General features: G+C 46.9%; 1 protein-coding gene across 1 annotated transcript in view; it reads right to left on the bottom strand.

The window, feature by feature from the left end:
* The window catches only part of MDGA2 (MAM domain containing glycosylphosphatidylinositol anchor 2), a 225200-nt gene that overhangs the window by 49722 nt on the left and 148201 nt on the right, over window positions 1–27277 (bottom strand). Inside the window, exon 10 of the mRNA XM_054400689.1 lies at window positions 16454–16723. Within this exon, the coding sequence (XP_054256664.1) occupies window positions 16454–16723 (270 nt within the window). The remainder of the gene's footprint in view (window positions 1–16453; window positions 16724–27277) is intronic.

Raw genomic sequence — 27277 nt, 5'->3', positions numbered from 1 at the left:
AGCACCCTGACAAAGAGTCTGGCCCTATCCTCTTGCCCCCACAGGTCCTTTAGCTCTTGCTGAGCACTGAGAAGATTTCCTCTGTGTCTGCTCTTCTCTAAGACCAACAGCCCCAGGTCTCTCAGCCTTTCCTCCTCACAGAGATGCTCCAGGCCCCTCAGCATGTTTGTAGCCTCCACTGGACTCTCTCCAGCAGTTCCCTGCCTCGCTTGAACTGGGGAACCCAGAACTGAGCCCAGTGCTCCAGCTGTGGCCTCACTAGTGCAGAGCAGAATGGGAACATGGGGAGGTATTTTGACTTAGAAACTTTAAAATGTCAATCATTCAGAGAGGTGGTGACAAGAGGGAGAAAGATTATTAAGAAGATATAAAAATGAAAAGGGACAAAAGAGAAATTGATAGATTCATAGAATGGTTTGGGTTTGAAGCAGCCTTAAAGATCATCTAGTTTCACCCCCCCTTGCCATGATGTGAATATTCACCAATCTTGTCATTATCCATCAAGCTTTTAAGTGTGCCATCCCCTGCAACCACACTTTTCATCTCAAAGCCCTTTGAGTCAAGACAGTTCTGCCAATTGCCCAACGATGATGCACGCTCAATTAGATCAGACTAGAGCAGATACATCAGATCTGAAGTCCCAAACTACACCACTCCAAGGGAGAATCAGCAAATCAAAAGCTGAGGGAAAAAAAATAAGAGAAATGAAAGAGAAGGGAGCAGAGGATCAGTGGTGGAAAGGATTTGTTTGCCTTGTTTATGTGGAGCAAAAATAACAGAGAAGACCTCATGCTGAATGCAAATTATACTCTTCCCCCTTATACTGGAGGTGGACATAATGGCATCTCAGGGAGCCTGCAGAAAGGAGCCATCATTAGATGCTTGTTACAATACGACCACTCGAACAACACAGTCACCTTCAGAGAAATAATGAGGACCCATGAAGAGCTGCATTATCCTAAATCCCTCCAAACTGAAGAGCTGTCTGGTGTGAATGGAGCTGCTGGAAATTTAACAACACAACATTAAGACCTTGACTGGCAAGCTCTAGAGGTAGAAGAAAGCTTTGGAGTACATGAAAGGAGATGCATGGACAGGTTTGGGTTGGAAAACCACCTAGTTTCAACCCCCCTGGCACTGGCAGGGACACCCTCTACTGGACCAGGTTGCTCAAAATCCTATCCAACCTGGCCTTGGAGGTGTGAGACACATCACCAGCCTGCCTGGGCTTGGCAGGTGTTCCCCAACACCACCACCATTTGAAGTGACTCCAGACAAAGACTCCAAACCTGTCACTACCCAACCATACCTCTTCCAGAGGCAAGGCTGTCCAGCAAAGTTTATCCTCTACCAGAGAAATGAAGGGATGACACATCCCTTGGCTTGGAATAACTTGACTGTGGGCAGACAGAAGCTCACTTGGAGGAAACCATCTGCAGTTAGGTTAGCTCAGCAGCCAACTTCAAGCCCTGGGCATGAGGTTATCACCTAGTTCCCACTTGCAGAGCATGCAGTGCATGAGGCTGCTGGCCCTCACGCCCCATTTGGGCATCCCTTGGGGCTGCCAGCTTTACCTCATAGAATCACAGAATTGTTTTGCAAGAGACCTTTAAGATCATCAAATCCAGCACAGCACTGCCAGGTCACTACTAAATCACATCCCTCAGTACCACATCTACATGGCTTTGAAACCTCTCCAGGGATGGGGACTCCACCACTGCCTTTGTCAGCATGGGCCAGGCCTTGGCAACCTCCAAGGCAAAGAAATGGTTCATCATGTCCAACCTGAACCTCCTCTGGGGTAACTTAAAGCTATTTCATCTTGTCCAATGGCTTGTTAGGCTGGGATGTGCTTGTGAATCCAGATGAATAGGAGTGGAAAATTGGGTGCTGGGTTGTTTGTTCTTTTTTTCATTTGGTCGTTTTGGTTTTGGTTGGGTTTTTTGTTTGCATGTTTTTGGGGGTTTTGGGGGGCTTTGGGTTTATTTTGTTTTGGGTTTTTGTGGTTTTTTTGGGGGGGTTGTTTGTTTTGTTGTTGTTTGTTTTGGGGGTTTGGTTTTTTGTTTTTCTCTTGTGCTAACCTGAGAACAGAGATAGAGATGTGATAGAATGCAGCCCTGTGGAAATGGCCTTGGCGGTGCTGGACATGAGCCAGCAATGTGCTTTGCACCCCACGGCCAGCAGGTCAAGAGAGGTGATTTTGCTCCTCTGCTCTGCTCTGGTGAAACTTCATGTGGAGTAGTGTGTCCAGCTCTGGTGACCCCAACACCAGAACGATGTGAACCTGATACAGAGGGTCCAGAGAAGGCCACACAAATGATCAGAGGGCTGGAGCACCTCTTCCTGTGAGGGCAGGCTGAGGGAGTTGGGGCTATTCAGCCTGGAGAAGAAAAGGCTCCCAGAAGTCCTTATTGTGGCCTTTCATCACCTAAAGGAGACTTACAGGAACAATGGGGAGGGACTGTTTCCAAGGACTTGTAGTGCTAGGACAAGGGGCAATGGTTTAAAAATAGAGCAGAGTAGATTTAGATTGGCTATTAGAAGTTCTTCACTATGAGGGTGGTGGAACACCAGAACAGGTTGCACAGGGAGGTGGTGCAGGCCCCACCTGTGGAGATAGTCAAGGTCATGCTTGATGGGGCTTTGAGCAATCTGCTCAAGTTGCAGATGTCCCTGCTGCTGAAGGTCCCTTCCAACCCAACCCATCCTATGATTCTATGAGAATCCAGGACAGCCCAGGTGTGTATTTAGCCATAACTGATAACTGCATACCTTCTGTGCAGGTGCTCTTAGGTTGATGGAACAACAGCAACAAGTACAGCAGGATGTATAATTGTGCTGCTCATGCTGGGTGGTCTCCACAAGCATACCAGGGAGAAATCCACACTTGATTTTAGAGTCTTCAAACACAAACATTTGGTCTGTTTATGCCTTTTTGTGTAAGGCAAGGACCAGCCCAGAGGGACAAAGCCACTGCTGGTGTTACCTCTCCTTGCCCCAGGTGCACACCTCAACCTCCTTTGTTTTGCACATGCTACACATTCAGAAGGTGACAAAGTTAAAGGTTTTGTTCTTGAAAGGAAAACAAACAATAGTCTCCAGAACAAACTGTGCCATGGATCCTCTCTCTGGCAGAGCCCCAAGTGTCGCAGTTACTTAGATTCCCGCAGAGTGAGGACAGAGGGAGGGATTCATTAAAAATAGTGCATGATAATGAAGCTCTAAACCAGAGTTCAGGTTGCCTTAACAGACACAAAAAATATCCTGGAATTAAATTTCTCTCCCTCAGGACTTGCTGGAGAGGCACAGAAATAAGAAGCTTCCCTTTCTAGGGATGAAGTGCTTCTGAAACTATAGAAGGTGTGCACGGAAGACACTCTGTTGTCCCTCACAGAATCACAGAACACATTGGGCTGGAAGGCACCTTTAGAGGTTAGCATCTAGTCCAACCCCCCTGCACTCAGCAGGGACATCTGCAACTAGAGCAGGTTGCTTAGAGCCCCATCAAGCTTGACCTTGAATATCTCCAGGGTTGGGGCCTCAACCACATCTCTGGGCAGCCTGTTCCAGTATTAGACACAAACAACACAGAACTAAGAAACAAGCAAAGAGAAAAGCTACTTCAAATGGCTACCATTACATTCCATCAACATCCCACAGCAGCACTGGGATCTCAGCAGATACCTAAGTATGCTCCTGAACAGAAGTGAACTGCTGTACTTACTGAAATATAACTATAGAATCACCTGGTTGGAAAAGACCTTGAGAATGCCAAGTCCAACCATAACCTTACATCTCCCTATACACAGCTGCTAGACCAAATAGGTCTTCAACTGGGAGAGAAACACTTCAACCAAGCACAGGAGTTCTCTCAGGGGTTCATTTCAGATCATGAATCATCATGACAGAATGGTGGGGGTTGAAAGGAACCTCTGGAGATCATCTAGTCCAACCCTACATTTAAAGCAAGTTCACCAAGACAAAAGGGTTGCCCTACATCACTCAGTCCTTTATCCACCAGAAAATCTAAAAAAGAAAACCATCCTGTAAAGGGATTGCTTCCTTTCAGCCACCAGCACATGATTTCCAGAGCAATGTAAGGAACCGAGGACATGCTCTGCACATCTACACCACGAGTGCCAACACGACCCACTGACTGCCACCCAGGGTGACAAACTGAACAACAACCTTCTCACCCTAATTACAGCACCTGAGCCATACCCCAGACATACCCCAGAGGTTCCCAGTTTGAGTTGCTTTGTCATGCAGAAACAAACAGCAGTGACTCTGCAGGCACCAGTATCAGTGACAGCTTCAGCAGACATGCAGACAGAGCACTAAAGGAATCTTTTCCTTGTGCTGTCTGTTGATGTTCTCCGTGCCTTTGTAGCTATTTCTGCTAATTTCAACAATGGCAAGTGTAGGGTCTTGCACCTGGGGAGAAAAAAACCCTGCACCAGGACAGGTGAGGGCTTGGCCTGTTGGAAAGAAACTCTATGAAGAAGGACCTGGCAGTGATAGTGGACAAGGTCACCATGAGTCAGCAATGTGCCCTTGTGTCCAAGAAGGCCCATGGTCTCCTGGGGAGCAGGAGGAAGAGTGTGTCCAGCAAGTCAAAGGAGGTTCTCTAGCTCCTCTACTCTGCCCTAGTGAGGCCACAGCTGGAGCCCAGAGTCCAGATCTGGACTCCCCACTTCAAAAGAGACAGGGAACTAAGTTCAGAAAAGGGCTCCAAAGATGCTGAGGGGCCTGGAGCTTCTCTATGAAGAAAAAAGGCTGAGACACCTGGAGCTGTAGAACCTGGAGAAGAACAGCCTGAGAGGGGATCTTCCCAATGCTCAGCAAGAGCTAAAGGACCTGTGGGGAGCAAGATGATGGGGCCAGACTCTTGTGAGTGGTGCCCAGTGAGAGGACAAGGGGCAGTGGGCACAAACTGGAACTCAGGAGGTTCCATCTGAAGAAGATGAGAAACTTCTTTAATTTAAGGGTGCTGGAGGCTGGGAGCAGGCTGTCCAGAGAGGTTGTGGAGTCTCCTTCTCTGGAGAGATTCCAAACCCAGCTGGACATTGTTATGCTATGCAAGCTGCTGTGGGTGCCCCTGCTTTAGCAGAGGCATTGGACTAGATGATCTTCAGAGGTCCCTTCCAATTTCCACCATACTGGGATTCTGTGACCTTCCAGTGTGAACTGGGGATGGACGGGAACAGTGTGATCAGTGATGGTGGAAATCCAAACCAGGGATGAAGAGAGCTGGAAGGTTTGAGATTACAGGAAGGCTGGAGGTGATAGGGATGATTCAGCCACAGGACTATCATAGAATCGTTGAATTGTTTAAGCTGGAGGAGACCTCTAAGATCATTCAGTCCAACTTCAAACTGAGACCACCATGGCCATTTAACCATGTCATGTTCACACATTTCTTGAACACCTTCAGGGCTGGTGATTCCACCACCTCCCTGGGCAGCCTGTTCCAACACCTGACCACTTTTGCAGGAAAGAAATCGTTCCTAGTATGCAACCAGAACCTCCCCTGGCACAATTTCAGGCCCTCTGCTCTCATTCTGTCACCTCATACTAGGGAGAAGAGACCCATCCCCATCTGGCTTCAACCTCCTTTCAGGGAGTTGTAGAGAGCAATGATGTCTCCCTTCAGCCTCTTTTTCACCAGACTAAACAACCATGTTGAGAGGAAGAGCAGATGTAGGAGAAGACATCTATTTCCTGTCACATATGCAAATAAAGAACAAAATAACTTCTTTGTCTTCTTGAAAATCCTTCATAAAATAAATATCCTGTAATAAAACAGAGCCCAGAAATGGGCAGCATTTTTCACAAACTCTGCCTCTCCTAATATTCCCCCCCTCTTAAATATATTGTTTTGTTTAGGATTTATGCTGTTCTTGTATTTTAAAGACAGAATGGTCTGGAGCTGAATGTGCCAAAATGGAGACGCATTTGTAAATCTCTGATTTTATGTTGGGGTTTTTTTTCTCCATAAACGTTTATAGCTGATGTTATAAAGTGCAAAACACCCCTGATCATCTCTTATACTGAGCTGCCTGTCATGATAAGCTAAAGTGCAGATGTGCTACCACTACAGAACAGAGATGGCCAAGATGCTGCATTCATCAACCATCTAACACCAAGGAAATTACAGGATTCCAGCATGGAGTGATTTGAAAAGGACCTCTGAAGATCACCTGCTGCAACCTCCCTGCTAAAGCAGGGGCACTCACAGCAGCTTGTCCAGATGGGTTTGAAATCTCTCCAGAGGAGATTCCACATCTCTGGGCAGCCTGCTGCAGGTCTCCACCACCCTCACCCATTTTACTTCATCTTGAGATGGAACCTCCTGGTTCCACTCTGTGTCCAGTGTCCCTTGTCCTGTCACTGAACACTACTAAGAAGAGTCTGGACCCACATTCTTGTCCCCCACCCTTTAGCTCTTGCTGAGCATTGAGAAGGTCACCTCTCAATTTCTCTTTATCTCTTGGAGTGTGTTACACATTTCATCCATGAGATACCTTCTCCATGTGCTTTTTAATAACTCCTATCCCATGGGATCTCCTGCTCAGATCCTCATCCCAGCCCTGGTAGCTGCAGCACTGCAGCACAGGGATCTGATGTCTCTCCAGTGATAACCAAACATGACATCTGCTGGCTGAGCCCTGGAAGAGCTCCTACTATTATCTGCAATTCCTCCCCCTTCCAACACGACACCCACAGTAAAACACCACTGTTCCTTTCCACATGGAGACCACATGAGTGGCTGCTTCATTTCATGGAATCAAAGAACAATTTGGGCTGGAAGAGACCTTGAAGATCAAGTCCAACCATGAACCCAACACTGCCAGGTCACCACTAAACCATGCCTGTCAGCACCACATCTGCATGGCTTTGAAAGCCCTCCAGGGATGGAGACTCCACCACTACCCTGGGAGGCCTGGGCCAGGCCGTAACAACCCTCAAGGAGAAGAAATTGTTCCTCATGTCCAACCTAAACCTCCCCTGGGGCAACTTGAGGCTGTTTCTGCTTGTCCTATCACTTGTTCCTTGGGAGAAGAGACTGATCCTCACCTTGCTTTAGCAAATGGGTTGAACTTGATGATTTCCAGAGATGCCTTCCAAGCCTCAACTTTCCATGTTTCTGCAATTCCACTGGAATCAGTGGTACAGCAAGATGATTGTCACAGGGGAATGAGTAGTATGGACAAGGATTTCAAGTTTCAGACCAAAGACACTAAGCTGGGGCGGGGAGGGATGGAAATGAAACAACACACGGCCAGTTTGACTCAAGATGTGAAACTGGAATATGAGACCACTGTAATCAGTGACACAATAAGAAATCTTCTCCTTTCCTTGGGAAAGATGGAAATGCTACTGCAACTATCATTAAGCTTTACATGAAGGACTGTAATTTATATAGTTTATAGCATGTAACATTTCTTTGGACTTACTGGAAAGCAATTAACTTACAGCTAATAACTCATGGTCAGCTTGGAATCCAACCTGCCTTCCAGACACAGTGCTCCAGACAGCAATGATTTATGGAGAGTTTCAAGGGTTGTCTTCATTAAGACATAAATTCATCCCAACACTAATTCAGACCACTTGCTCTGCCCTATTGAAATGCTCATATTTAAATCTAAGAGTCTGTGGGTGCTAAAGGAGACTCAGCTCCACAGAGTTTCTCATGATCCTGCCTCCAACTCACAGTTCCTCAGCAAAATGAAGAGATTTTCCCATCAGTCTCAAAGGCCCCACTTCATGATACAAATTTGCACTGAGGAAGGGGAAAATCATACAGTTATTTCAGTTGGAAAAAGCCTCTGAGATCATTCAGCCCAACAATCAACCCAACATCACCAGGGCCATTAAAACAGGTCCCAAAGTGCCATGTACAGATGTTTTGCAAACACCTCCAGGGATGGGGACTCCACCACCTCCCTTGTAAGCCTGTTCCATTGCCTGATCACTCTTGCAGGAAAGAAATTTTTCATAGTATCCAACCTAAACCTTCCTTGGAACAATTTCAGGCCACTTCTCATTCACAGTATCACAGTATTATCAGAAGCTGGAAGGGACCTCAAGAGATCATCAGATCCAACCCCCCTGCCAGAGCAGGATCACTTAGGGTAGTCTGCACAGGAATGCATCCATGTAGGTTTGGAAAGTCTCCAGAGAAGGAGACTCCACAACCCCCTGGGCAGCCTGTTCCAGGGCTCTGTCACCCTCACTGGAAAGAAGTTTCTCTTCATGTTGAGGTGAAATCTTCTATTCTATCACCTGATACTAGGGTAGAAGAAATCAACCACCACCCAGCACCCCCAAGTGTTTTTCTGCCAGGAAAGTTTCCAGCAATTCTGCCCCATGCTTGGAGCATTGCCTGCGGTTTTTGTGACTCAGGACCTGGCACTTGGCCTTCTTGAACTTCATCACATTGACCTCAGCTCATGATCCAGCCTGGCCAGACACCTTTTCAGAGCCTCACCAGCCTCAAGCAGATGAACACTCCCACCCAATGTAGTGTCTTCTGCAAACTTTCTGAGGGTGCACTCAATTCCCTCATTCTGATCACTGATAAAGATGAAGGCTTGAACCTGTTCATTGTCCAGGATTTAGCTCATTTTATTTAGTTACTGTCCATCCTCAATCCTTCCTCTGTGTTTCAGGCTGATTTAAGGAATAATGATGTCACTCCTAGAATCATAGAATCATTAAGGTTGGAAAAGACCTCCAAGACAATTAAGTCTAACCTTGTCCCCACCACTTCCATGAGCATCCCACCCTCTGCTCCAGAAAACACCATTCCCAGAGTACATATAGATCCTTACTGGTGGCAAAACTGATTGAGGGGGAAAAATTAACCTTGTTTGAGCAGCTTTAATAGGATCTCTTTTCTGGATTCCTATGAATTATTTAGATGACCAGTGACATAAATATTGCATTTGAGGGAGAAAAAAAAAAAAAAAGCTGTGTTTTACTGCTCTGAAGGAGGTGGTTTGATGTTTGGTTAGGGTTTCCTTCCAGCTTAGCCATTTTTTAAAAAGCATTTTCCATTTTTTTGGGTTTACCTCTCTGACTTCATCTTTGAAGGCCTCCATTTCTTCCTAAATCTGGTGGGAAAAAAAAAAAGCCATTCCTGTGCTGAGCCAAATAAGGATTTGCTGGGTTGGTTTTAAAAGACAACCCAATTTTCTCTTTCGTTAATATTTTGAGTTCTTCAGGAATATTCTATCTCATACAAATGAGAAATTCCAGATGATGAGGGTGGGAAGGGACCTCTGTAGATGATCTAGTCCAATGGCCCTGCTACCGCAGGATCGCCCACAGCAGCTTGTTCAGGATCACAATGTTTAGGTGGGTTGGGAATCTCTTCAGAGAAGGAGACTCCACTGGAAAGCAGTTTCTCTTCATCAGGATAAGGAGCAATGGGGCAAAAACCAGAACCCATGAGGTTCTATTTGAAGAGGAGGAGAAAATTCTTTGGTGTTAGGGTGCCCAGAGAGTGGAGTCTCCTTCTGTGGTGAGATTGCAAACCCACCTGGTTACTGTGATTCTGAACAAGCTGCTGAGGGTGGACTGGATGATGTCCAGAGGTCCCTTCCAACCTCTGCTACTCCAGTCCTACTGAGGTGAATGGACTCTGCCCTTGCTGAAAGCCAGGAGAAGGAGACAGCTGGTCTTGTTAGCATTGTAAAAAGAAAGAAAAGGAGAAAGAAAGGGGATGGAAGAGCCCTGTTCTCCACTTTTGCATGGTTTTAAGACAACTTTCCCAAACAGACATCACAGCGATAACATCTTTGTCAGGGCTGTAATTCAGCAGCAAAGAGATGAAAATTCAATCTGAGGTTTTCAATAGCAGTGCCCAAGAGGAGAAGATAAAGAGGGAAGGGAGTGGGACCTCAGCCTCAGCCTGGCAGATTTCAGACGGATAAGCATTAAAACAAAGGGTCTCCAGCGCCTGCTGACAGCCGGCGCCACGCTGCCAACCACCCAAGGCCAAGCTACCAGAAGTGTCTCAGCGGTTCAGGGAAATGTCATGGCTAATCTGGAGGCAGATGAAGTACCTAAAAGCAATGAGTAGGGTAGTGTTTCATGGTCTGGAGCCAGCAGCCAATTACAAACAAGCAGCACAATTTCAGACAAGGAATTCAAGCAGCACTTAGATGTCCTCAGGCAACATACTGGAAGAGGTTGCCCAGAAAGGTGGTTGAGGCCCCAACATGAGGTCAAACATGATGGGACCCTAAGCAACCTGATGTAGTTGGAGATGTCCCTCTGACTGCAGGGGGGCTGAAGATGATGAACTTTGAATGTCCCTTCCAACCCAATGCATTCAGCAACGCTATGAGCATGTACATGCTCCAAGATGATTTGGACAGTGAAGAGCCATACTAAATGATTTCATTTAAAATTATCTTTATGGCAGGATAATGAATTAGAGAATAACTAATTTGTTTAACTCTCAAAAGAAGACCTCTCAACATAGAGAGTTTGGATGGAGGGAGGAGATAAGGCACAGAACTTCAATGAAATATAGGACAGGGGCATCCAAACACCTGAAAGCATAACCCAGCTTTTTGTGAGGTTTTTGTGCAGGTTGTTGGTATGTTTTGTGGACCTCATGATTTATTTTCTTTTTCCATGCTTTGAAACAATCATGGGCCACGTTTGGAGAATGAAGTGGAGAAGGTTTAACAAGGCAAAGTGCCAGGTCCTGCACTTGGGACACAACAACCCCATGAACACTCCAGGCTTGGGGAAGAGTGTCTGGAAATTGCAAATCAGAAAAGGATCTGGTGGTATTAGTCAGTAGCTGTCTGAGCATGAGCCAGTCCTGGCCTGGACCAGCAGCAGTGTGGCCAGCAGGACCAGCACGGGGATCACGTCCCTTTACTCAGCAGGGGTGAGGGCACAGTCTGAGTACTGGGTTCAGTTTTGGGTCACTCACTCCAAGAAGAATGTTGAGGAGCTGAAGCAGGTCCAGAGAAGGGCAACAAAGCTGGTGAAGGGTCTGGAGAACAGGTCTAGGGAGGAGCAGCTGAGGTAACTGAGCATATTTATTCTGGAGGAGGGTGAGGGGAGACCTTCTGGCCTGAAAGGATGCTGGAGTCAGTTCTCCTCTCTTTAGGAACAAGTGATAGAACAAGAGGAAATGGCCTCAAGCTGCCCCAGGGGAGGTGTAGGTTGGACATGAGGAACAATTTCTTTCCCAAAAGGGTTATTAAGACCTGGCCCAGACTGCCCAGGACAGTGGTGGAGTCCCATCCCTGGAGGGGGTTTCAAAGCTGTGTAGATGTGGCGCTGAGGGACATGGTTTAGTGGTGACCTGGCAGTGCTGGGTTAACTGTTGGACTTCATGATCCTTGATTCTATAAGGGAGAGAATGAAATGGGTAAAACCAGGGAGACAAGAGGATGACCTCCCACAGCCCTCTTCCCCTCCTGTCTCTCCCATTGTCCAAGTCCTAAATTTGGTTGAAGCTGGAGGGAAAGGCTATCAAGTGCCTAACAAATGCTCTAAGGTGGAAGAAAACTAAATTGAATTTTCTCATAACGTGGCAGAGCACTGGTGAAGACTCACAGCCCTTGGGGCACCCAGCTGCAAAGGCAAGCCCTGCTCTGCATTAAGATGATAAAATGACCAAAACACCCCCCAAAACAAACAAAAAAGAAAGAAACAAAAAAAACCAAACCCAAAACTCAAAGAAACAAACAGGAATAATAACACTGACAAGGGGATCTTTAGATGAAAAGTTAATGGCAGCTAGATACAGGCACCAGCAGGTCCAATGCCTGACCAGTCTTGAAGCAAAGAAATTGTTCCTAATCTCTAGCCTAAACCTCCCCTGGCACAGTTTCAGGCCATTTCCTCTTGTTTTGTCACCTGATACTAGGGAGAAGACACCAAATACCACCTGACTGCAACCTCCCTTTTCTGCATGTCATTTACTTTGTTGTCATCTTCTCAATCTGCACATGCAGTAAACCCAAGTTTTGAAAACTCTAGGGCCAGTAGAAATCTTTCCACCCAAGCTGCTTTAAATCCTGGACTGGAAACCCTTCTCGCATACCAATGCTTATCTGCAGCCCCTGCAACCTGAGCACTGCAGCATGAAAATCCAGAAATAAACCCAACTAAACTAGGTGACCCTGCTCTGGAAGGTGGGTTGAACTTGATGATCTTCAGAGGTCTCTTCAAACCTCTACCATTCTGTGATTCTGTGTGTAAATGTGGTCCACAAAACCTCCCATCATCCCACCCAGAAGAAAACTCTTCTGCTATCACCTGATTCCTGCCATCATGTTATTTATTTGGCTTTTATCTCTATGTCTGTGTCTAAAACCTGACCCATTTCTTACCTATCTTCACATTTCCAGTGAAATGTAAAGCTCCTTCTGAACTACTTTGTCATTATTCTTTTCTACATTTCCAGTTCCCCAGCACTCAAACTTCATCTGTCTGCATGAGTCTTGGAAGCATAACACAGAGTCCCAACACTGTGGGAAGGGACCTCTGGAGATCATCCAGTCCAACCTGGGGCATCCACAGCAGCTTGCCCAGGATCACAAGGGCCAGGTGGCTCTGGAACCTCTCCAGAGAAGGAGACTCCACAACCTCTCAGGGTAGCCTGCTCCAGGCCTCCTGCACCCTCACACCAAACAAATTTCTCCTCTTCAGATGGAACCTCCTGGGTTCCAGTTTGTGCCCATTGCCACTTATCCTGTTACTGGCCACCACTGACAAGAGTCTGGTCCCATCCTCTTGCCCCCAAGAGGTCCTTTAGCTCTTGCTGAGCATTGAGAAGATCCCCTCTCAGGCTGCTCTTTTCCAGGCTAAACAGCCTCAGGTCTCTCAGGTTTAGCTCAAGCCTTTTCCTAACTTCTCATTCAGGGCTTGCATGGAGATATTTTCACATCCACTGATTTATCCAATTCTTTGGAATTTAATCCAAAACATGGCTCTGATGGAAACTAGAGAAAAAGTCTTTTCCCTGAAATGAATAAATACATTTCAATTTAGTGTTCATCAGCTTTGGTCCCAAGACTGGGGAAACCTATTCTAGGGCAATTATTTGTCCAAGATTGGGACAATCTGAGTGGCTTTCAATGATTTATTAGCATGCCAAACCAGACCAGAGAACTGAAAATTATTACAAAAAAGGGTTTGTGATGTGCTCTGTCTCATGTCTCTTCCTGTGCTTGTCGTTTCTGGGTCATATCACCACGAAAGTTGATGCTGTGAGGTTGGGTTAGGGATGCTGAAAGGAACACTCTGATTTTTATATTTCTTCAGGATTTTAAGGTTAAAACCAACATGTTTACAGAATCACAGAATCAGAGAATGTTAGGGGCTGGAAGGGACCTCAAAAGATCATGTAGTCCAACCCCCTGCCAGAGCAGGATCACCTAGACCAGATCAGAGAGGAACACATCCAGGAGGGTTTTGAATATCTCCAGAGATGTAAATATGTTCTTTGACACATGGAGATAAAGCTGCTCTCCAGAAAGAAAAGTGACTCAGGGAAGAGTTCAAGGGAGAGACAGAACTACTGAAGCCAGTTCTCCCCGTATACTCTGCCCTAGTGAGGCCACAGCTGGAGGACTGGGCTCTGTTCTGGGCTCCCCAGTCCAAGAGAGACAGAGGACTACTGGAGAGAGTCCAAGGGAGACTACAAAGCTGCTGAGTGGCCTGGAGGATCTCTATGAGAAGGAAAGGCTGAGAGACCTGGGACTGATAAGCTTGGAGAAGAGCTGTGGTGTTGTGTTCTAATTTCAAGAATTCCTTTACTTTTTGAGAGAAGGAACAAATTTCAGCACCCCCCTACACTCAGGGAACTTGAAGTTGCTTGAGACTGTGGTCTGCCCACCATAGTCCCTGAGCTCACTGAGGGTACCAAAAGAGAAGAAGAAACTCAAACCTTATCACAAACTTCAAACAGAAGAGATCTGCTACCTGTTGTCTCTCTCAGGCCTCTCTCAAAAGCATACTGAGATGCCTACAGAGAAGGGATAACTGAAGAAAGGAAGATGCCTTAAGCCACTACTGTATGTTCCATGATGCATCCATGAATCATAGAATTGTTTTGGTTGGAAAAGACCTCTAAGATCATGGAGTCCAACTGTCAACTCAACACCACCAGGACTATCAAATTACACCCAAAAATGCCATGTCCACATGATCCTTAAAGACCTCCAGGGATGGTGACTCCACTACCTCCCTGGGCAGCCTGTTACAACATCTGACCACTCTTGCAGGAAAGAAATTGCTCCTAATATCCAACCTAAACCTCCCCTTGCCCAACTTCAGGCCATTTCCTCTTGTTCTATCACCTGGTACTAGGGAGAAGACACCAACATCCACTTCACACCAACAGACTTTCAGAGAGTTCTAGAGAGCAGTGAGGTCTCCCCTCAGCCTCCTCTTCTCCAGACTAAACAACCCCAGTTCCCTCAGCTACTCCTCACCAGATCTGTTCTCCAGACTCTTCACCAACTTCATTGCCCTTCTTGACATGGTCACAGCCCCTCAATATCCTTCTTGGAGTGAGGGGCACCAAACTGAACCTAGTACTCAAGTTGCAGCCTCACTGTGCCCAGCACAGGGGGACAATCCTTGCCCTGGTCCTGCTGGCCACACTATTTCTGATCCACGCCAGGCTGCTGGTGGCCCTCTTGGCCACCTGGGCACACACTGGTTCATGTTCAGTGGCTGTCAACCAGCACCCAGGTCTTTTTTTCTGCCAGTCAACTTTCCAGGCACTCTGCTCCCTGTCTGGAGTGTTCATGTTGTTCTGATGCAAATACAGCCCCTGGCACTTGGCCTTGTTGAACCTCCTACCATTGTCCTTGGCCCATCAATCCAGCCTGGCCAGATCCCTTTGCAGAACCTCCTGACCCTCCAGAAGATCAAGACTTCCACCCAGTTTAGTGTCATCTGCAAACTTAATGAGGGTGCACTCAATTCCCTCATTCAGATAGAGATATTAAACATAAAAGAACTCAGCCCTGAGCCCTTGGGAACACCATTGCTGACCATCCACCAACTGGAGTTAACTCTATTCCCCACCACTTTTTTGGGCCCAGCCACCAGCCAGCTCTTAACCCAGCAAAGAATCCACCCAACTAAGCCATGAGCAGCCAGTTCCTCAAGGAGGATGCTGCAGGAAACAGCATCCAAGACTTTACTAAAGTCAAGATAAACAACACCCATAACCTTTCCCTCATCAGGTAAGCAGGTTGAAGCACTACTCTGCTCTGGAGAGATCTCACCCAGAGTACTGTGTTCAGGTCTGGAGCCCTCGATATAGGAAAACATGGACCTGATGGAGAGGGTCCAGAGGAGGGCCATGAAAATGATCAGGGGTGTACTGGTTTCAGGCCAGACAGAACGTCTCTTGTCCCGAAAGGGACAAAAGAATGACACTCACACAAACGGATTGGAGAGCGATGGAAAGTTTAAATGGAAAAGCAATTGGTGAAGCTACAAAAACACTACAAAGCATAGTGGCAAAGAACATCCTAAAACATACAGAGTCCCTTACACAATTCCCAGAGGCTTCCAATCCTTCCCTCCTCCCACCTGAGGGTCTACCCAAAACCCCCAGGGCTCTTTCTTCCCCCCTCCCACTGCTAGGCTAGTCTCAGGCTGGCCAGGTCTGAGACTGCCCCCCCCGCTCCATTCTCCTCCTGGCATTAGGCCTAGTCAGGCCTAAGGGGCCTGAGATACTCCCCCACTGTTACCTGATAAGAGAGCATCTCCCACGGGGGCAGAGAGGGAAGAAAGAGAAAGAGAATGACTCTGCAGATGGATTTATAGGGTGCAGGATTTATGGGTAGAAATACACCGTTTCCTGTGTCCACCCCTATTGGGCGGGCACCCAGGACACCAGAGGTGTATCTCATGCAGCAGTGGCAGGGGGCACCCAGCCTAAACTGCCACACAGGGGGTTGGAGCACCTCTGCTACAAGGACAGGCTGAGAGAGCTGGGGGTGTTCAGTCTGGAGAAGAGGAGGTTCTGGTGAGACCTGATAGCAGCTTTCCAGTACTTGAAGGGGGCTAAAGGAAGGATGGAGAGAGACTGTTTGCAAAGGCCTGCAGTGACAGACAAGGGGCAATGGCTTCAAACTAGAGAAGGGCAGATTTAGATTCGGTATCAGGAAGAAATTCTCCGCTATGAGGGTGGTGGAACACTGGAACAGGTTGTGCAGGGAGGTGGTTGAGGCTCCTTCCACGAAGATATTCAAGGTAAGGCTGGACAAGGCCCTGGGCAGCCTGATCTAGTTGGGGATGTCCCTGCTGAGTGTGGGGAGGTCAGACTGGCTGACCTCTGGAGGTCCCTTCCAGCCTGGACCATTGTGTGACTCCATGTCTTTGGCAACTCGTTAGCTGCAGCAGTTCTGCACCACGCTGAGTCCAGCCCTGGGTGCCGCGATCCCCCCACACCCACCTGTGACGAGGAAGCTGCAGCGGCCAGCGCCTGCCTCGTTGATGATGTTGCAGTTGTAGATGCCGTAGCTGTCCCTGGAGAGGCTGCTGATGGTGTACTCGGTGGAGTCCTGCATGTCGAACTGGCCGGTGCGTAGCAGCTTGGTGCCCAAACGCCACTCGTAGGTGAGGACCCTGGTGGGATATGCCCTCAGGACCCGGCAGCTCATGGTGATGCTCCGGCCTTGGCCTTGGCGAATCTCCAGGAAGGTGGGTTCCACAGCTGGGGGGTCTGCAGCAGACAGCAAAGAGGAGGAGGAGATTCATAAGCAAATCATTGTGACGGACAGAGCTAACCGTAAGCTGCCGAAGGCTGGAGAAGTGCAGCATGATCCAGCATCCACGAGAGGACATCTCAATAACTGTGAGTATACAACCTTGATAGATACCAATCAGCCAGTAACAGAAAGCTGCTCAGCCAAAGCAGTGTCTTCTGCTTATTGATGTGTTCTGCTGAGCACTTGAAGACTGTGCTGCTTCACTGACCTTATCACTTCAGATTGTCAAGGGTCAGGGATGGGCCAGCCCCCAGACAAGTGCCAGAGGCTCTTTGTGAAGTCCTCTGCATTCCCACGGGGAAGAAGGGAGAGAAACTGATAGGGTGGGAAAGAAACTCAATCAGCTGCAATGGAAAGAAGAACAATCCTGTGGAATAGAGACACAGAGACACAAAACAAGAGCTAACCCACCCCTGATGGCAATGACAGCACTACTGATGCTGGGGGCAGGCACTGGGCAAGTTCCAGACTGGACTCAACAGCAGAGGGGAACTGGATTCAGGAGCTGAATTCTGGAACTGGATTCAGGAACACATAGATGAAAGGCAGAAGGGACGGAGTCCAGGGAAGAAGAGGCTTGGCCCTAGGCATCCCTCAGTTTGCTCCTGAAGATGCCATCCATGGGATGCAATTGATTGTTGGGCAGTTGAGGGTCACCTGTCCTGGCTGCTCTTCCCCACAGGTGCCACCTCTGCCTTCCTGCCCCCCAAGCCAGGGCACAAGCTGTGGTAGTGCTCTTGGTGTGCAGAGGAGTAAATGTCAGGCAGAACCTTTCTGCAACCCAGCCCTTGGTAGGAACTCTCCCCACTAGTGTTCTCCCTGGTATAAGCAGCCCTGGCTGTGCAAACCTGCTCTGACCTTCAGAAAGTGCCTCCCTGCACAGAGACTGAGCTGGGAACTCATAGCACTGACCAGGACCAGCTCTGGGCTAGCCCAAACCAGGCCAGAGATGCAATTAGAGGTCCCACGCTCATGTAGTACAAGAGGCTCCCAAGCCTCACAGAGGAACCACAGACTCAAAGACATAGGACTTTCTGGAAAAGGAAGGCAATAAAAAAGACACAAAAGCCTTGCCTGGGTTTAGATGAAGTGCACAATGATCCTGGCACAGAGGTGACACAGCAATTCTGTGTTCAGTTGGGACCTAACTTTGCAGTGGCAGAAGATGGATTGATGAAACAGCATAGACACCTCTCCACAAACCATCCCAACAGCTGCCTTGAGGCTTCAACAAATATATAATCCCATGTTCATCATTTCTGTTCACTCAGGTGTTGTATTTGATATTCCAGTAAGCAGAAAAAGGGACATCTTCCCATAGCTTGAATTAAACTGCATGCTAAATAATTTGGATTTACAGATACCGACACTGACAGACTGGATTCCAGCAAAATACCAAATAAATACAAAAAACCCAACGTACACTACATGTAAAAACCTAACTGCATCCTTGGTAACTTCAGCTGTAACTTCCTGGGTTGCAGTTTGTGCATGGTGCCCCTTGTCCTGTCACTAGGAACCCCTATGAAGAGTATGGATCCTTTCCTATTGCCCCTCCACCCTTTAGCTCTTGCTGAACATTGATCAGATCCCCTCTGGGGCTGCTCTTCTCTGGATGCAACAGCCCCAGGTATCTCAGCCTTTCCTCCTCATAGATATGCTCCAGCCCTCTCAGCATCTTCAGAGCCTCCACTGTCCAGCAATTCCCTGTCTCTCTTGAACCAGGGAGCCCAGAACTGGACCCAGCACTCCAGGTGCAGCCTCACTGGGGCAGAGTAGAGGGGCAGGAGGACCTCCTTCAACCTGCTGGCCACACTCTTTTTAATGCACCCCAGGAGACCACTGGCCTTCCTGGCCACAAGGGGACATTGCTGGCTCATGGTGAACTTGCTGTCCACCAGCACTCCCAGGTCTTTCTCCACAGAACTGCTTTCCAACATTCAACCCTTCAGGAGTACTGGGTGCAGGGTGTTATTCCTCTGCAGGTGCAGGACTGCACACTTCAACTCATGAATCATAGAATGGTAGGGACTGGAAGGGAGCTCTGGAGTCCAACTGTGAAACTGAACTCCATGAGGCTGCCCTCCATCCATCTTCTCTAGCCTGTCCAGGTCTCACTGAATGACAGCAGAGCCATTTGATGATCCAGTCAACAATAATTCTCTCATCTCCTCTCCTTGCTGTCTGTTCTTTAATGACTTTAAGCATATATTGGTATTCAGTCCCCTCTTCCTCATTCCCCTGTTTTATTTACTTATGATATACTTGAGGCTTATAGATAGCTTTTAAATGAAAGCTTCTCCTGTCTTTAAGGTCAAAACAGTCTTTAAAATCCAAAGTTTCCATCTATCCAGGACTGGATGATACCCAGTGACAGAAAAAGAAAATTAACTTGGGTTGCTCATTTCCAAGTTACACTTCCAGAGGTAATAACCTTAATGGAAAAGGAAAGGGATGATAAAACCCAACAATATATGAGAGTAGCCAAAGCTAACAATTTCCTTTTTTGGGTTTTGTTTTTAGAAGATTAGTGACTTCAAAGCTAGTGAAGGTGTCTTGGCTGTCTTCTGAGAGTACCTGAAGGGGGCTTACAGGAAAGCTGGGAAGGAATTTTTTCCAAGGGCTTGTAGTGAGGGAGTGGAATGAAGGGAGGGAGGGAATGGACTGAAGCCTGAAAAGGGGAGATTTAGACTGGAGATTAGGAAGAAATTCTTTACAGTGAGGGTGATGAGGCACTGGAACAGGTTGCCCAGGGAGGTTATGTAGAAAGTGTCCCCTGCCCACAGGGGACTAAATAACATTTAAGGTCCCTTTCAACCCAAACCATTCTATGATTCTATGAATCTAAGATGGACATTTCCTCAGAAGGAAACTCACTACGTAGCTGGTTGGAACTTAAACGTGTTTTTAAACATTTGGTGGGGGGTTTATGTTTTATCTGTTTTAACAATTATTTTAAATTTAAACAAACAAACAAAACCCAACCCAACCCAAACAAAGAAAACCCCAGAACATCCCCAAAAAACCCCAAACCCACAACATTTCTAAATGTTTTACAAAAAATAATTATTTGCATGAGCTCTTAATGGAAGCAGAAAATCACAGAATGGTAGGGAGACTTCTAGAAATCACCAAGTCCAACCCCCCTGCCAAAGGCAGCATCACCCAGAGAAGGTCAGACAGGAACATGTCCAGGTTTGGAATCTCTCCAGAGATGCAGACTCCACCTCTGCGGGCAGCCTGCTCCAGTCCTCCATCACCCTTACATTAAAGAAGTTTCTTCTCATGTTTAGATGGAACTTCTTGCATTCAAATTTGTGCCCATTGCCCCTTGTCCTGTCACTGGGCACCACTGCAAAAAGCCTGGTCTCATCCTCCTGACACTCACCTTTTAAGTATTGATCAGCATTGATGAGATCCTCCCTCAGTAAGCTCTTCTCCAGACTATAAAGCCCCAATTCTCTCAGTCTTTCTTCATCAGAGAGATGTCCCAGTCCCCTCAGCACCTTTGCTGTACCCTCTCCATCAAGTCCTTGTCTTTCTTGAACCAAGGAGCCTAGAACTGGACACAACACTCCAGATGTGGCCTCAGCAGGGCAGAGTAGACAGGAAAGATACTCTATGATATGGACTGAGTGATGTAGGAGGTGGGACTCAGATGATCTCAGCCACAGAACGATGCTAAACCAGGGCATAGCTAAATTGCCAGCCAAGCTGAGACAATTTAAGCAAGCCCTGCTTCCAATATCTGATTGAAACATACTGTAAATTATTTGATTGCCTGAGGGAAGCAACAGTGGAGAGTCAAAGTCATTCTAGCTTAAAAAAGGCAGCTTTGCTTCTTTCCTTCTTATTTTCCTTTGTGTTTTTGAGGGCAGGTTTGTCTGTGAGGGAAGTTCCTTGCTAGGATTTGCATCCTCCCTGGTAATGAAGGCTTGAGCTAGGCACTCATAGTTTTATTTTCTATAGTTGGTACCTGTGCCTGTGCCTCTGATATGTCAAGCCCATGATCTGACAACTACTTTCAGGAACATGATGTGATGTTTCTCCAACTTCCAGCAGAGGCAGCACATCATATCCCAGGCCACACAGAGGAATAGAATGCATCAAGTTGGAAGGGATCCTCAAAAGTCATTTCACCCAATCGCCCTGCAGTCATCAGGGACATCTCCAACTAGATCAAGTTGCTCAGGGTCCCATCAACTTTGACCTTGAATGTGTCCAGGAATGGGGTTTCCATCACATCTCTGGGCAACTTGTTCCAACATTTCACTATCCTTATTCTGAAGAACTTCTTCCTAATTTCCAATCTAAATCTACCCTGCTCCAGTTTCAAACCATTGCCCCTTGTTCTGTCACTACAAACCCTTCTAAAAAGTCTAAAAGCCTTCCTGTAAGGTCCCCCTGAGGTCTCACCAGACTGGAGCAGAGAGTCAGAATCACCTCTCTCAATCTGCTGGCCACATCAGCAAGTATTTAATGTAGCCTGACCAGGCTACCCTTAGAGGTTGTGGACTCTTGTTCTCTGGAAACTTTCAAAACCCACCTGGACATTGTGATCCTGGGCAACCTGATGCAATCAAACCTGTTTAGCAGTGGGGTTGGACTGGATGACTTCCAGAGGTCCCTTCCAACCCTTCCATTCTGTGATTCTGTGATTACAGAGTAAATATCACATATTACATTGCTGGAAATGCTGGGTTGTGTGTGCTCTAAACAAAATGATTCTTTACAACAGCTGTAAATACACCAGAATTTGATGCTTGGACCTCTATGTGCCTGTACAGATCAAAAGAGTCAATATAACATATGTCACTTCAGGACATGGTTTAGTGGGCATGATAGTGTTGGGCTGATTGCTTGACTTGTTTTCATGAGATCAGTGTTCATTAGTGGAGCAAAAAAACTGATGGCTGAAGCTAAATAAAAGGAATCATAGAATCAAAGAATGGTGCAGGTTGGAAGAGGCCCCCAGCATCCAGGTGAGTTCTGAATAACTCCAGAGAAGGAGACCCCACCACCTCTCTAGGCAGCCTGTTCCAGTGCTCTGTCAACCTTAAATTAAAGAATTTTCTCCTTACATTTATATGGAACTTCTTATGTTCAAGTTTGTGCCCCTTACCCCTTGTGCTATCACTGGGCATTGAAAAAAGACTGGCTCCACGCTCCTGACATCCACATGACACCCTTTAAGTATTTACAAGCACTGAGAAGATCCCCTCCCAGTCTTCTCTTTTCCAGGCTGAAAGGCCCCAAGTCCCTCTGTCTTTCTTCATAAGAGAGATGTTCTATTCCCCTCCCCATCTTTGCAGCCCTGGAGATGATTAGGGGACTGAAGGAGGAGATGTTCTAGTTGTTTTTGTAGCCTTGAAGAAGATGCTTAGGGCACTGAAGGAAGAGACCCAGGAAGATATGTTCTAGTCCCCTCATCATCTTCACAGCCCTGAAGAAGATGATTAGAAGACCAAAGGAAGAGACTCAGCAAAGCCATCTTGCAAAAGCCAGGAATGATTCCCTTATATAAAGTTCTGCAGTCTTTTGGGCAATTTATTGCCATTGTTTGTTGTTCTAGAGGTTAAAATCAGGATAGAGTCAGAGCTGGTCAGGCACAATCCACCTATGAGCAGCTGTTAAAGCTGGTGGTGGGAAAGGAGCCTCCAGCAGATCGCTGGATGCTGAAACATGCTGGGGAAAGATCACTCTTATTCATCTGCACTGCAGGACTCATTACCATGCTGGCAAAGCCTTACATGATTTCCACCCCTCTGCAGTCATTATTCCTGTGTTTCTCCATTCTCCAGCTGTTCTTTTAGGGCACCTCCAGCTAGTCTGAGGATTATTTCTATATGCAGCTGAAAACTGAAACATGAAATGGCATTTAAAGCTTTCCAGGTCCTGACTTGGCTTTATTTAATGCAGTAGAAGACAAAATATCTCACCCCAAAAAAATCAATGCAAGTTTGCTTCCTGGTTACCATGAAGGAGCAAGGGCTAGAGAGCTCCAACAGTGCTCCTTTCCAAGAGGTTTGCATAAATACTCAACTGTGACCATTAAAACACTCTAGACCCAGCTCTGCTAAACCAAACTACCCACCAAAGCCTCTCTGATGGCAAAGGATGTGTCCAGCACTGTAGCTGGGAGTAGACAGCTGCTTTGCCTGTGGCATCCACCCTGCAGTGATGATGATTTGATGGACTGGTGATGGATTTCATGATGGATTGAGGATTTGGAAGTTTACCTGCTACAAAGAGCCTCTGTGGAGAAAGATCTGGGAGTCCTGATGGACCAAAGGATGACCACAAGCCAGCAATGTGCCCTTGTGGTCAAGAAAGCAAATGGTCTCCTGGGATGCATCAAGAAAAATATGACCAGCAGGACAAGGGAGGTTCTCCTGCTTCTCTGCTCTGCCCTAGTGAGGCCACCTCTGGAGTCCTGGATCCAGTCCTGGGCTGCCCAGTTCAAGAAAGACAGGGACTTGCTGGAGTTCTGGGGTCTCCAACACAAGGACATTGAACTGTTGCAGTATATCCAGAAGAGGCCACAAGGATGCTCAGAGGGCTGGAGCACCTGCCCTGTGGAGACAGGCTGAGGAAGTTCTCTCTGGAGAAGGAGATTCCACAACCTCTCTGGGCAGCCTGCTCCAGGGCTCCAGCACCCTCACACCAAACAAGTTTCTCCTCATCTTCAACTGGAACCTCCTGGGTTCCAGTTTGTCCCCTTTGCCCCTTGTCCTGTCACTAGGCACTACAGACAAAGAGTCTGGCCCTGTCCCCTTGAGCTCCACCCTTTAGCTCATAGGTCAGATGGAGAGGCACTTCTCACAAGAGTATGTAGTGACAGGGGTGATGGTTTAAATTAAAAGAGGGAGATTCAGACTGAAGAGAAGGGAGAAATGTTTGACATTGAGGGTGGTGAGACCCTGGACCAGGTTGCCCAGAGAGGTGGTAGATGCTTCTCTCACTGGAACCACTCCAGGGCAGGTTCTGAGCAACCTGCTCCTAGCCGCAGATGTCCCTGCTTACTGCAGGGGAGTTCCACTAGGTGACCTTTAGAGGTCCCTTCCAATCCAATCCATTCTTTGATTCTCACATCAGCAAAAGGTCACAGGAGACAACAACTGCCAGCAGGTGCCTTTTGAATTGCTTTTCATACCCCTTTTGAAACCCTAAACTTGAACTCACAGCAGTCTGCTGGGGAAGCTGCACTGACACCATGATGTCGCATGAGATCTGTCTGACATCTGAGGAGGTGCAACTAGGTAAAATCAACAAGAAAAAAGCCATCTTTAAAGTCTGTTACTCTTTTCCTGATTTCTATCCAGCATCCAGGAGGAGATATCTTATGAAGGATGTCTGTCAGAGCTGAGTTTCAGGTAAAAGTGAGGGCTGCCCAGCCCAAAGCACCAGTAGAAAAGCAAGCCAAACCCACGTGCTACAACCAGAGTCTATTCAGGGCAGGAAGTGGTGATCCCTCCTACGATGCAGACAACTCCTGCAATGAAGAAGTGGGAAGAATTGAGACAGTTGGGGGTTATATTCCTGGTAGACAAAATGTCATCTTAGCTACAGGGCTGAGACTGACTTTCACACTTCATCCAGCCTGGGGACAGCATGTGTCAGACTGAACTCCTGATGGAGTCTGCAGTTTTGCAGATGATTGAAATTTCAGACCTAACTAGGTCTGACCATGCTAGTGCATGCCTTCCAGAGAGATTTACAACCATAGAAAGCTACTCACCATTCTCCAGAGTTTGATAACTTTCCTAGAATCACTGTTGTTGGAAGAGGCATCTAAGATCTTTGAGTCCAACAATCAAACCAGCACTGCCTGATCACCACTAAACCATCTTCCCCTCACCACTAAAACATCTTCCCCAGCACCACACCTCCAAGGCTTTGAAACCCCTCCAGGGATGGGAACATTTTGTTTTCATTCCGCACTTCAATGACTCAAAGATTAATTGAGAACCTAGAAAAGTTTCCAGAATGGTTTGTCAGACTGAGCAGTGCCCTACCAATCTCCTCCACAGAAGCACCACAAAAATACATTTCAAGGTCAAAAAAGCATCATGGTAACATCAGACAAATCATTAAGCACTTTTCTTTCTTCTCTTTCTCTCCAATCAAGATGACAGAAACCAAACTTTGAAAACCTCAAATTTTTCTTCCAGAATGACTGAATCATAGAATCATTTGGGATGGAAGAGACCGTCAAGATCATCAAGTCCAACCACTGACCCAGTGCTGCCAGGTCACCACTACACCATGTCCCTCAGCACCACTTTTACATACCTTTGAAATCTCTTCAGGAATGGACACTCCACCACTGCTCTGGGCAGCCCCAGCCAGGGCTTAGCAACCCTTCTGGGGAAGAAATTATTCCTCATATCTAACCTAAACCTCCCCTGAAGCAACCTGAGGGCATTTCTTCTCTTATCACTTGTTAGCTGGGAAAAAAGACCAACCCCTACCTGGCTCTAATCTCCTTTCAAGAAGCTGCAGAGAGCCAGGTCTCCCCTCAGCCTCCTATTCTCCAGGCTGAACACCCCCAGTTCCCTCAGCTGCTCCTCACCAGACCTGTTCTCCAGACCCTTCACCAACTTTGTTGCCCTTCTCTGGACCTTCTGCAGCTGCTCAGTGTCCTGTTTGATTTTCTGATTCGAGCAGCTTCCACTGGCTGCAGAAATCTGCTGTTTTCTTTCCTGGCTGATTCCTCTGTCCTGTCTTGACTTCTTGACAGGACAATCAATTTGGTGAACATAATGAAGAAGCAGCAAGCATCACGCAGCAGCTCTGAGGACGAGGAGATGAAATATTTGTGCTGCCACACGTGAAACTTTTGCAAAGGGAAAAATATTCAAATGAGCAAACAAACAAGCAATAACTTGGGGAGTGAAGTTGCTACAGTAATTTCCCCACATATCTGCAGATCATGATTTGCTTTCTTTGAAGGGATGGAGCAAGAACATGGCTGGTGAATAATAATGAGCTTCTTTAAAAGGCATGAAACTGGTACAATCAATGGTGTCTACTCTGCTGATGAGCTTTTCTGGGCCATGCTGCTATTCCTCAGACTTGTGAAGATTGTGGTTTCTGAAAATATAAATCATTGACAAAACCATGGCAACACTTTTTAATTTGACAAGACATCATGTAGGAAGCAGCATCTTAACCCTTCACAAATGTCCCTCCCTCTGTGGTAGCACCTAAATTTGTCTTTCCTCTCCTGTCCCAGGACTGAGGAACTACTGGATAGAGTTCAATGGAGGCTGCAAAGATGCTGAGGGGCCTAGAGCATCTCTGTGAGGAGGAAAGACTAAGAGGCCTGGGGCTGTTGAGCCTGGAGAAAAGCAGCCTGAGAAGGGATCTTCTCAATGATGAACAAGGACTCAAGGACCTGTGGGGGGCAAGAGGATGGGGTCAGACTCTTGTCAGTGCTGCCCAGTGACAGGACAAGGGACACAAACTGGAACCCTGGAGGTCCCACTGAAAGATGAAGAGAAATGTGTTTGGTGTGAGGGTGTTGGAGCCCTGGAACAGGCTGCCCAGAGAGGTTGTGGAGTCTCCTTCTCTGGAGAGATTCCAAACCCAGCTGACCATTGTGATTCTGGGCAAGCTGCTGTGGGTGCCCCTGCTTTATCAGGGGGATTGGACTGGGTGATCTCCAGAGGTCCCTTCCAACACCCACCATGCTGGGATTCTGGAATATTTCTGCTTGGCTTCTGGATAAAAGTACAGATTTGAAAAGCCAAATAGCATCAGTTTGAGATTTGGATGTCTTCAAACAGAAGTTAACTTCTTCCAATGTCCTTCAAGCACTGGCAGACAAATAAAAGTTCAGAATGAAAGCAGCAAATCATTCATAGACTCATGTTCTTTATAATGAAATCTTACAGAGCAATTTGCCACTAATTTATGGCATGTAGCAGCCAGAATCTACCACTTATGTTTCATTTCCAACAAATTAGAATGGTCCAGGGTCGGAATTACACCTGCAAAGTTATTCCTTTTCATGTAGAACATGTATGAAGGTTCTAAACACATGGTCATTGCAATCCTCTTCCTATCAACATCCCAGCAGCACTGTTTTATTTGTGCTCTGGCACAAACAGATCCTCTTCCATGAATGAGGATATGCAAATTTCCATCATTGTGCAGATACATGAGGAGAATTACAATGCAGTGCCTGCCCCCAAATTAAATAGGGTATAAAAATAGCAGCGACTTCCATGACGGCTGGAGGCATGATTAATGACGACGCAGTAAATGCCTCGACTCAACTTAATCACTAACACATCAGTTAATATTGACAAAGAGGAAATGAATGAGAGAGAGGGTTTTACACCCAAAATCAGCAGGACAGGGTGCATATTAACTACTTTGGGTGGCTTAGCACAGGTAGAAGCCATAGGTCAGTCATAGCGTTGGATCCTGCATGAGTGCTGAATCAGAACCCTGCTGAGCTGACATCACCAACCACACCTTTATAGAATCATAGAATGGTTTGG

This window comes from Indicator indicator, chromosome 4, assembly GCF_027791375.1.
Source record: "Indicator indicator isolate 239-I01 chromosome 4, UM_Iind_1.1, whole genome shotgun sequence".
Classification (NCBI taxonomy): Eukaryota; Metazoa; Chordata; class Aves; order Piciformes; family Indicatoridae; genus Indicator; species Indicator indicator.
The sequence above is the reverse complement of the archived record's forward strand: the minus strand, read 5'-3'. Positions and strand labels throughout refer to the sequence as shown.